Below are 12786 nucleotides of genomic sequence, written 5' to 3'. Positions count from 1 at the left end.
TACTGTTTATCATGAAAAGTGCTGTAAAAACACTTTAATTAGATTTTTAAACAGAACAGAGTAAATACGTTTTACACTTTCTGCAGATACTAAAACTCTGGTCTGACTTGAAGTGACTTATTCTGTGTTTATACGTGTCACACTCCCAGAAAAGGCAACCGGTGTTTATGTTTCTGTCATATCCAGTGCCATACCTGCATTAGACGGCGCTTATCTTCATCTTACTTTGAAGAATGTGGAAGGACCCATGTCTTTGTTGCAGTTCTAGTGAATGTCTAGTGGATTTGTACAGCGCATCACAGTTGCATGGTCCATGTGACTGCATGGTGGAATAGCTTTTGAGGTTTTAGATGTTTTTATGGTACAAAATTCTTCTTTTCATGTTCTTGTTGCTGCTAAGTTAGCTTCTCATCATTCCTCCTGCTTCCTTATGCACTGCTTTGATACTCATACCTCATGCTGATCCTACAGCGTCACACAGAATATCTTCATTTCTGTCAACATAAACTCCTCATTATTAAATTTAACGCGATTGCAACGCTAACCTTCCTAAAAACCTGCTTTATATTGTTGTCTTTTTCCCAAAGCAAAGTGAAAATTGTAGTGGCAGGGACCTGAGAGGTAATTATGCAGGAGACAATCGCTTGCAGAGTTGCCATGTTCTGTGTCAGCCACTGTTTCCACAACAGTCTGCTTCCAGCCAAGATCGTTGGTCCATGACTTTATTTTGGTTTACAGTCAAGAAAATTTTTGTCCTGCAGTAAAATGCTTTTAAACACTTTAACTTTCAGTTTTTGCAGCACTTTTGGAGTTTTTTTTCTTTCACATTTTGAGCTCTTCTCCCTTTATTCATTTGTCCAACTTTCAGCATTGCCAGTCCATGTTTGTGCGGCAACCCTGTTCCCTGATGGGAATTATCCTTTTTAGCATAAAATTGTAAATTTTATATTGATAAATCCAATCTCCGTATAATTTCTGGCATATTTTTTAGTAGTATTTGCTCCTAAATGATTGTATAGCTGCAATATCCAGACATAGTTTCTTTCTTATGTCATTTAATTCGTTTTAGCTTGATCAAAGTTTGGCATTAAAATACCCTCCATTCCCATCCCTTTCTCCTTAAGACACAGATACACACCGTACCACTACCACCCATCCCTGTCCGGCCTGCCCACCCAGCAGATCACCTCCATGGGCAGCCAGAGACCAGGGCTTTCCCAGGGTGTCGGATTGAGGGCTGGACACCCCTCCCCTGTCAGGACTGTTATTACAGAGGGTCATCTGTCACTGTTGTTTCCATTTAGGCTGTGAAAAAAAAACAGACAGCTGGAAAAAAGCAGAAGGCACGAGGGAATCTAAATCAACCAAGAACATAGATCTACTTACCTGTATCAATATTATTCCCCCAGCAGTGGCTCGCTCCACTGAGTACGAGGAGATAAAACATTCCACCATGGCATCAAAATCATTCGTTTTGGTAGTTTTGAATTTGGCAAAACAACAAGCAGACATTAGTTCTAATTTAAATACTACTGAAATAGCTGTATATTATATGTATTATAAAAAGCACCAAAAATTTAAATGAAAAAAAAAAACTGAGCTTCTTAAAGTCACTGCTGCCATCTAGTGTTTGGTTTTAGTAATTACATTTATATTTGAGCAGCATATTTACTTTTTATCTCCCTAACCTGTTTTATTTTGTTTGTTTGTTTGTTTTTGTTTTTTGCTTTAAAATTTCTCCATGTGTTTGTGTCTCTGCAGGATCATGAAATTTCATGTAGCGAAGAAGAAGTTTAAGGAGACTTTACGTCCATATGACGTAAAGGATGTGATTGAGCAGTACTCTGCAGGACACCTGGACATGCTCTGTCGTATCAAGAGTCTGCAGACCAGGTCAGAAAACACAGCCCATGCACTCTCAAACATTCACATTTTCTCTACACTTTATAAATGAATTTACAAAACCTTTGGGTTCATGATTTGCAGATTGTGATTATTTTACCAGTTTCACTGTAAGTTAATTTGTTCTCACCGAAGCCAGTGATGTTTTTAACTTTTTTTTTTGTGCAGGTGGAGGTTGTTTCTCTTGTTCGACAAGTCAAAATCCAGTCAGAAAAACCTTCTAGAAGCAGTTTTACTTCCGTACATTGAGTGCAATGTTAAGGCTGTATATGTACATCTACCTGTGTGTCCCCTCTTTCTCCCAGACTAGACACAGTAGTGGGTCCCCCTCCAAGGCCATTCAGCAGCCGTGTCAAGACATTTTCCTCCCCCTCGCTGCATTTATATTACAGCCATGCCCGGAGGAAGCAATCTGCGTCGGGGTTAGACCTGCCCCATGCTCAGCTTTTCCATCGACTGCTCCCCTCTTAACATCGCCCAACTACCGAACCTGGGCCTAAATGCATGCTTCCACAGAAAACAACACTTCTATTCAAATCTGAAATTACCAAGAAACTTTAAATTCACACCATATTTTGCATATTTAATACTGATCATTTGCTTTGAACTAAATTTAATGGTGGATTTACTAAATATAAGATAAACGTGGTACGTGGTCTAAAATCCACATAAATGCAAGTTGGCCCAGGTTCAGCCCAGGAAAGCATTTTCATTTTGATGAACTGTTTATTCATCAAAACATGCATCAACACCACAGCAGAGGTCCTTGAGAAGTTCAGACATTAAAACTTCACCTTTTTTTCTGCTTAGTATTTGGTGAAACGTGTCTGACCGGTAAAAAATAGGCATTTCTAATGAGCCCTGTTAATTTATTTTTCTGTTATATAATATATGAATATTAAAGATAAAATACAAATTTTACATATTTATTCTTCATTAGGAAATGTAATAAATTAAGCGATTTGATCAACTTAAGGACCTCTGGTAGTCTGCAGAGATAACAAGAGCTGCACTCGCTTAAGTTCTCAACATATCTCACTTGTTTTTAAGCTTTTTTTTTTTTTTTTAATTTAATTTAGAACTATGAATGTATATTTTGTTTTAATCAGAAAGTTTTATTAGTTTGGCTCACACCCACAGGTGGGAGGTCACCGGGGGGCACTGCAGTGCCGTTCTGGTTTGGGTCTTATGCCTCTCCTGCACCTGCTGGAGTTTTTAAGCTGTTTGTAGCTCTTGGTAGCGACTGCAGTCTGATATGTTGTGTTGCTGAGAAAGCAGCAGTGCTGTAGGAAACACCAGCGTTACTGCACGTACTTCTGGGGCATAACACTGCTGCATTGTTTTCTGTATCCGTTGGAAAGAAGTGTGTTTACTAGAATCAGCTGTGGATACGCACAGAGCAGTCAATGCTGCTATTTATGGATGATGACAAAATAGCTGAAAAGAAAACAGAAAAACTTAATCAGTAAGACTATTTGTCAATGAGTTGCTTATAGAAAGGTAGAGTTGGTGGAAGGTTAAAAAAAAAAACAGTTTTTTTTTTTTTAGAAGTTGAACTTTATGAAATCAATAGAACAAGTTGAGTCGTGGTTTATGGGTGCAGCAGTTATATGTTGTACCATAACTGAGAAAAAAAATGCACGGTCCGTCAGGTACTTATTTCCATGACATTTACATGCAACCTATCCCCACACTCTGAAAATCAGTTTTTATTACCTTCAGATGAAACAAGAAACAAGACAAGAAGATATTGCGTGCATAAACTGATTCAGACAACAACCAATCACATTCACATCAACTCCTACAGTCAGTTCAGAATTAAAATGGCACGCCTGTGTTTGGACTGGGAGAACAGCGAGAACAAAGTGAGATAATCGCTGGAATGCAATCCTGAAACCACACCGTCTTCCATCGGCATCACAAAGTAGTTCCATCCAGAGGGGAGTGGTTCATGTCAAGTCATTGTTTCCTGTAAAACACAATATTTCCTGTAAAAGTAAAGCCCAGTCGCTATGATTGGTCAGCTCTCCATGGGCTGATCATGCTTGACCTTACTATTTTACATCGGCTCCATCAGGCATTTAAAGGAGCAAATCTTCATCGACCGCTGAGTTAGAGATTTTTTATTTCTTTTAATTAGATTTTATTGACAATACATATATACATATAAAGAAGACAAAGTAAATAACTAATTCACATTCAATAAAATATGATATCAAATCTTTGTAAATCGCACCTCTCCTTCAGTGTCTTTTGAGATATTTTCTTCGGAACACATGAAAATAATTGACGTTTAAACAAGTCCGTTCACAACTGAACCTTTTTTTACAAAATGAAATTCTGTGTGAACATATCTTAGAGAAAATCTAGATAATCTAGTTAATCTAGTTAATTTCATTGTTTAAAAAAAAAAAAAAAAGTAAGAGATAAGTGCCAATATTTATTCTAAAAATGTATTTTTGTTGTGGTGGGCCAAGATGCAGGTGTGTCACAGGGATGTAGAGAAGAACAGATCATATGTCACACATGTCTGATTTTAAGAAAAATTTAAATTTGTCACTGCTTTCTACATTTATTGGCAGAGTTCCAGATTTATTCTAAATAATCCATTTTTGCAGGAGATATTCTGACAGTTTTGTCTTTAGTGAGGACAGAATATAAACGCCATGACAACAAGATGGAGCTTCCGCTTTGTATAATTTCATTAAACCATTTAGATGGAAAACACAACCAGCAGGTCTGAAAATATCACAAATTAACTTTAACAGTCACATCCTCCCGGTCTGTGTGTATCTATAAGATGCTGCTGAGTACTGTCAGTGACTGATTTGTGCATAAGTGCCTCAAAGTTTTGCGCTTTGATGCTCGTGAGTGTGTGTTTGGGTGTGTTTGTATGCGAATGTTAGAGCTATATCTGACCCAAACTTTCTCCTTTCTCCAGACTGGCCAGTGCAGCGGGCTCTGGTCCCGGCCTAAGTAGCCGACCCAGGAACATGTCGTCCCCTGCCCTGCACTGTTATGACAACAACAACAGAAGGAAGCTCTCTGACGCAGGGTTACATTTACTTATTTTAATGGAGTTAGATTCCCATTAGCTGCCATTATGCGGATATTTGGTTAATGAGACTAAAAAAAGAAAAAAAACAATAAAAGAAAAAAACATTTTGTAGGAGTCTACACTTAAACAAGCCATGATTAATAAAGACTTCTGCACGAAATTTATTCTGTTTAGTGATAGGCGTATTGATACTCTAGAGCTAATCTATTGATACCCGCCTGTCAAAATATCAGATTTGATCATTTTTTCAGTATAATGATACAATTCTGCTAATTCAAAACATGCCATTTGTTTTCACTTCTGAGAGTTTTAGGCAAAAATATTACACATGAAGCCCTGCAACATTGTGTTCCATCACTGTTACATGATTACAGTAGCCTATCACATGATTACAGTAACCTATCACATGATTATAGTAGCCTATCACGTGATTACAGTAACCTATCACGTGATTACAGTAGCCTATCACGTGATTACAGTAGCCTATCACATGATTACAGTAGCCTATCACATGATTACGGTAGCCTATCACATGATTACAGTAGCCTATCACGTGATTATAGTAGCCTATCACGTGATTACAGTAGCCTATCACATGATTACAGTAGCCTATCACGTGATTATAGTAGCCTATCACGTGATTACAGTAGCCTATCACGTGATTACAGTAGCCTATCACATGATTACAGTAACCTATCACATGATTATAGTAGCCTATCACATGATTACGGTAGCCTATCACGTGATTACAGTAGCCTATCACATGATTATAGTAGCCTATCACGTGATTACAGTAGCCTATCACGTGATTATAGTAGCCTATCACATGATTACGGTAGCCTATCACGTGATTATAGTAGCCTATCACGTGATTACAGTAGCCTATCACATGATTACAGTAGCCTATCACATGATTACAGTAGCCTATCACGTGATTACAGTAGCCTATCACGTGATTACAGTAGCCTATCACGTGATTACAGTAGCCTATCACATGATTACAGTAACCTATCACATGATTATAGTAGCCTATCACATGATTACGGTAGCCTATCACGTGATTACAGTAGCCTATCACATGATTATAGTAGCCTATCACGTGATTACAGTAGCCTATCACGTGATTACAGTAGCCTATCACATGATTACGGTAGCCTATCACGTGATTACAGTAGCCTATCACATGATTATAGTAGCCTATCACGTGATTACAGTAGCCTATCACGTGATTACAGTAGCCTATCACATGATTACAGTAGCCTATCACGTGATTATAGTAGCCTATCACGTGATTACAGTAGCCTATCACATGATTACAGTAGCCTATCACATGATTACGGTAGCCTATCACGTGATTACAGTAGCCTATCACATGATTACAGTAGCCTATCACGTGATTACGGTAGCCTATCACATGATTACAGTAGCCTATCACGTGATTACAGTAGCCTATCACATGATTACGGTAGCCTATCACATGATTACGGTAGCCTATCACGTGATTACAGTAGCCTATCACATGATTACAGTAGCCTATCACATGATTACGGTAGCCTATCACGTGATTATAGTAGCCTATCACATGATTACAGTAGCCTATCACATGATTATAGTAGCCTATCACATGATTACGGTAGCCTATCACGTGATTACAGTAGCCTATCACATGATTACAGTAGCCTATCACGTGATTACAGTAGCCTATCACGTGATTACAGTAGCCTATCACATGATTACGGTAGCCTATCACATGATTACGGTAGCCTATCACGTGATTACAGTAGCCTATCACATGATTACAGTAGCCTATCACATGATTACAGTAGCCTATCACGTGATTACAGTAGCCTATCACATGATTACGGTAGCCTATCACATGATTACGGTAGCCTATCACGTGATTACAGTAGCCTATCACATGATTACAGTAGCCTATCACGTAGCATGATGTCATATTGACAATGATGCTACTGGTAGTGATCTTTAATTGTGATAGTCTACTGGTTTACTGCAGGTTATTACACATAATGTTTTATTATATTTGTCATATTTTACATATTACTTTTTTATATATTCCATTTGATAAATGTAAATAATATTTTAATTAGTAGTTTAATTACCTTTTTTTTTTTTAAAAAAAAAAACAAAAAAACCCCATCTTACTATCATCAGTATAATAGGTATTGATGTCCTCGAATTTTATTTATATTCCATATCTTACAACAATGATATTTATGCACACTTTACAATTGTGATATTCCATTAAGGGACAAGAAGTATCGGTATCGATACTTGCATCAGTATCAATGAAAAGTGCCATAGACTAATGGCATTGTACTGACAGGAGAACCTTTTATCACCCATCCCTAATTCTGTTGCCAAGGCCGACAAACAAACCAAAAAAATAAATAAATAAAAACATTTTAAATACACAGCAGTGTCACTGAGTCTTTTTGGAGCTAAAATGCTTGCCTGTACAAATTTGTGACATTCTGCTTCAGATCAGGATAAGAATTTTAAATGTTCTTGAATAAATTCCAATTTATTTTCTGCTTTGTTCCCCAAAGTGGATTATTATAAGGCTTTAATCACCACTCACTTGGCAAGAGTTAAACTACCTGCGTCTGACTCATGTGTACATATTAGCACACAAACACATCTGCTCACTGCAGCTGTTGGTCTCAACTGTTTCCGCTGTCTCTGTTTTCCTTTTATGAGAGGATGTAAAGCATCCTGTTTGAATGTTGCTAACCTGTGTGGAATTGTTGGTGTGTTATCTATTTATGCTGGTCAAAGATTTTTAAAAAAGGAAGAAAAAACAGGTAAAATGTCTTGCGAATGACGTGCAAATTAATTTCACAAATTTAACATAATTTTTGCGTCAAAGAACAAAAATTCAGAGGGTTGGCTTTATTCTCGGGTAATCTGAGAAGCGCAAAATCATTTATAAATGTCTTCAAACATTAATAAATAACTGTACTTGAGTTCAATGTGTGCCTGACAAAAACAATCATTGCACTGTTTCTTTTTTTTTGTGAGCCTGCTCATGAAATTTAATGCAACATTCAAGTCATGTGTGCTGTATGTTTTACTAACTGTGATCCTAACATCTTACTGTTGCTTTAGGTTTGTTGTCTGACTGGGGATAACCAGAAATGAGGCTCAGGCACCTGCTTGTGTTACATTGTTATTTTCTAATATAATAACACCAGGATTTGTGTGTACATCAGGGTGGATCAGATTCTGGGAAAAGGCCAGATTCCTATGGATAAGAAGCCGAGGGACAAACTGCTCCCGGATGGAGACTCTCTAGAGGGCATGAGCATGCTGGGGCGTGTTCGTAAAGTGGAGAGACAGGTTTGTCTGGAAAGGAAAATGGAGAGAAAGAATATTAAAATGTTTTTCAGAGCACAACTATTGACGTGATTATGTTGCTATGAGTAAAATCTGACAAAAACAAAAGAAAAGCGCCTTTCTTGCTTTCTTGTTGTCTCCATGATCTCTCTTATTGTTTCCTTTGTGCTCAGGTCACCTCCATCGAGTCAAAGTTAGACTCCTTGCTGGATATTTATCGGCAGGTCTTACAGAAAGGTCCTTCATCTCTCACGCTCTCCTCCCTGCCTCTGTTTGAGCTGGACAACCAGCACCACCACTCGGACTACCCAGCCTCCCCCCGAGGAGGTGATCCCGCCAGGAGCCGTGGAGACAGCAATGGTGGTATGCACCGCTCCCTTAGTGCCAATCCCAGAGGTCTGCGCCTCATACTGGCACCAGCTGATGACGATGGTCCTCCAGACTCAGCACCTCCATCCTACCCTCCATCTACTGCGTCCCTCTCCCCCTCACCCCTGCTGCCCCCAGATAGCCCTTACCCAACCCTGGTGACCCCTTCCAAAAAAGCGCACTTCCCTGATCTGCCGCCACCGCCTCCATCAGGAGGGAGTTTCACCCTCCAGTTGCCCCCCATGTTGCAGCCCTCTCACCTCCGATGCTCAACTGATCTGGTGTCAGATGATATGACAGATGACGTAGTGGTGGATGAGGGGAGTCTGGGCCCCGCTGTTGTTGTGGGAGGCAGCATCGATGACGACCAAGAGGGGGATACTGAGGCCAGCTGTGTGCAGGAAAGAGTGAAACTGCAGGAGAAGCCTGGCTTGAAATGTGAGGGGGTCTGGAGGAGGCATTTGAGCCTTGAGGTTAACCCCTTGCTGCTTCTGTCATCTAACCAAGAGGGGAGACCTTCAGACTGGGGAGGCAAATCCCTCTCTGTTCATAACCTCAGCCAGCCTTTAACCAGCCGCACCCCCGGTCTCTCCTCTGCACTTAACAACAGCAGCAGCAGCAGCAACAGTAGCGACCGTGGCAACGGTGACCTCAGCAACTGGGATGGAACGGACCTCTTCATGAATGACTGCAAGCTGGAGCCAGCAGATGAACATTTAGACTTCATATCTCAAGAACCTGGGAGCAGCCCTTCACACATTTCACAGTCTGTGGAGGAGGCCGTAGCTCACCCAAAAGGAAATTCAGAGTTTCTCAGTCAGTCCTCACACATACAGCTGGTATAAGCACACACACAGTGACAAAACACACACATAAACTGCAACTTTAGTGGCTGAAGCCACTTTTTAATGTATTTATACAGGGCACTGCACAGATTATGTTCCAAATTTTACAATTAGATACTTTGTATGTGAACAAACAATGCTTTTCTATTTTGTCTCGCATGATTATGTCCAGATGCATCCAGATTTTATTATACTACACACTTTTTATGCAGCACTTCATGACTACAGTAAAAGAATGTACAAATTGGAATGCAAATGGCCGTGTTCATGTCACACAAAATATGAAAATACTCAAACAGGAGAGGCGGCTGGAGAAAAGTTTTAAAAGGTTTATTTTAATAGAACAAAAAGAATGTTTTTCTTTCTGAGTGTACATGCAAATCAGATCATTTGGCTCCTCCCAGGATCAGTGATGAGTCTGGAACTCCTACCAAAGAACTTAACCTGAACTTTTCAGCAGAACAGTCCAAACTATCACAGTATTAATTATATGAAAGCAGAAAAAAATATTGTGCAATTATACTGGTGTGTGTTGAAAGGGTCAAAGGTTTGGTCAGCTTTGACCAAGCATGCACACACACACACACACACACTGAGACAGATGACCATTAACCACAACCTTCAAGTACTCTCGGTAGAGTCTAGTAGACGGAAAACTTCGAATTGCAAGTCACAGTTTTTATATAAATGCTTATATTAGAGCATTCTTCGACGAAGAGGAGAGCCCTTCACTCTGCTTAGGAAAGATGCTGTCATACATATAACTGCATGGACAGTTTCCAAAAATAAATTAAAGAATGAAAATACCTGCAGAGATGGGAAAAGTTGAGCCTAAAGAGATAAAAGTCAACAAACCCACATGTATTCACATCACAGGCATCTCGTTATTATCAAGACCTGGTAACATTTAAACAGGTTCTTAATTTGATCCATCAGCAAATTGTAGGTTAAATTTAACTAAAGACTCAGTCACAACAGTTACCCAGAACTGAACCACTTCCCACTGGGTGGGTGAATTAGATGCTAATCATTTCAGTGCTGAATCGCGGTAAATTAAACAACTTCTCAACCAAGCATGAGACGCTGCATGTCTAAGCTGTTGCAAAACCTGAAGGCATAAGAGATACAGTCATCAGTGGCCTGGTTGTCCTTCTGCATGTTCAGATGTCTTTCCAAACCTTTCACAAAGTCTATATGTAGTTTTTTTTTTCTCATTTGAATTAATTTGGTTGACATGAAAGCCAGTTAAATAGATAAACCAGATGTTACTTGTACGTCCATTATATCACATATAAAAGGTTTTTGTTGTTTTGATTTGTTTTAGAAACCCATTTTTATTTTTGCACTTTGTGAATCAGTTTAAGATTAAATGCTGCTGGACTGATTTAAGATCCAGTTTAGTTAATAAAAAGGGAAATTTGATTACCTGACAGGGAAGAATGTTGTCATTAATTCAGCATGGATGTTATTTTGCTCAAGTGCAATCAAAAGGTTTATGTGGTTTATGTATTTTCCGTTCATGTACACAACAGTGAGGTCACTCGTGCAAGAGGAAAATCCAAAGATTCTCATTTGTGACAAAAAAAAGGTCCATGAAAAAGATACTTGATAATCTACCAAGATTTGGTGCAGAATTATGCATCACACACCTTAATACTATTTAAAATAATGAACCATTTGGACTTATTTATGCTGAAGATGACTTAAAAGTGGTGCATTTAATCCATATTCAAATGAAGAAGTTAGATTTTCACTGAGTGACTGATAAAAACTCGTCTTAACTCACACCGTTTTGTTGTTGCCCTGCTTGTAAATGGGATGATTGTTCTTTAAAAGAGAATTATGCACAAAAACATGTCAGCTTTAATTTTTCTGTTCATTTTGATTCATTTTGTAAACAGTCACAGAAGTCTTAAAAATCTCCTCTATCATTGCAATGACATCCTTTTCTCATCCCTATCTTTTAAGTAATTCTCCCCAGCAATTAAGTGCATTGCTTAGCAAATTAACCCTTGGTAGTAAAATATAACACATATTCTTTTTAACAAATAGCATTTGTTAACACATGTATGAGTTTTTTATATTCTGTACACCATGCAGGAGTTGTTCTGGTATGATGAAATATTAATTCATCAGAAAGCTCAATTGTTTCTGGTAAATGCCAAGAGCCTGACAAATGTGACATGGTAGGTTAATGCTTGTCTAATATTTGAATAGATTTGTTGTAGTTTTTGGTTGAGTTTTGCTACATATGATGAACTGTGTAAGCCTATGGATTTCCATCCTGTTGGAGAATAGAGGGGGTCACACGGGGTCACCCCCCCCCCCCCCCAAAAAAAAAAAAAACATGCTTACTTTTGCAATCTGTAAAATGCTTAAGGGTGCCTTTATTGCATTTGAAATCCTTTTATTTGGATCTGAAAGAACTTTGAGAGCCTAGTTTGCCTACAGCCTATATCATAATGTACTGAAGTCAAACTACTCATTTTGGATGGTGCCGTAAGTCATGTCAGTATAGCCACAGACTTTATGGCTTGGATGGCAGATAAAACCATTTCCCTACTGCTTGAACGGTAATTTATTACACAGCTGGCCTTAAAGCTTGATAATGTAAACATTATTAATAATTTGAAATTAATTTATTTAAGTCCACGTGATGTTCTGTGGATGAGAATGCAAAAATAACTATTATTCATCAATAAAATATGGATTAACTAAATATTCTTGTTTTCTTTTATTACTGTTTTTATTGTTTTCAAATATCAGATTGTATTTATGAAATTTAGACTATAATTTTGATGTGTGTTTATTAAAATGTAAATAAAATGTATGTGAAATGCAGTGATTATACTAAACAAGGACCATGCTGCCTTCTAGGACAGAGGGTTTTACATATATAAGGTCGTGGACATCACAATTGAATAATTGTATCAAACATATAGATGTTTATTCACATTTTTATAAATGTTATGCTATTATTTTTCATTGAAAATTCCGAAATACAAAAATATATGTAAAATAAATCCGACCGAGATTATCATAAAATGAGCCTAATTTGCATTTTTACAAATAGAATAAAGGTTTCACAAATCAGACAATTTATTTGCTTGAATCTGCATAGTATGTGGAATAATTTAGTCCAGGTTTGAAGAGTCTAAGTATTGTAGATTTTTGTCAGGACCTGGTCTAATGTGGCCCAGATGCCAAAAATGTCATAAAATGAGCCTAATTTGCATTTTCACAAATAGAATAAAGGTT

The 12786-nt window shown here is 38.1% G+C and overlaps 1 protein-coding gene across 1 annotated transcript in view; it reads left to right on the top strand.

Annotated features, from left to right (window-relative positions):
• kcnq5a (potassium voltage-gated channel, KQT-like subfamily, member 5a) overlaps positions 1-12117 on the top strand; it is a 141498-nt gene extending 129381 nt beyond the window's left edge. Inside the window, exons 13-16 of the mRNA XM_079248471.1 lie at positions 1762-1893; positions 2208-2324; positions 8191-8317; positions 8488-12117. Coding sequence (XP_079104597.1) covers positions 1762-1893; positions 2208-2324; positions 8191-8317; positions 8488-9528 — 1417 coding nt within the window. The 3' untranslated portion in view covers positions 9529-12117. The remainder of the gene's footprint in view (positions 1-1761; positions 1894-2207; positions 2325-8190; positions 8318-8487) is intronic.
• The last annotated feature ends 669 nt before the right edge of the window (positions 12118-12786 follow it).

Source organism: Telmatherina bonti, assembly GCF_933228915.1.
Source record: "Telmatherina bonti genome assembly, chromosome: 11".
NCBI classification, from domain to species: domain Eukaryota; kingdom Metazoa; phylum Chordata; class Actinopteri; order Atheriniformes; family Telmatherinidae; genus Telmatherina; species Telmatherina bonti.
This window is presented reverse-complemented; position numbering and strand designations above follow the sequence as displayed.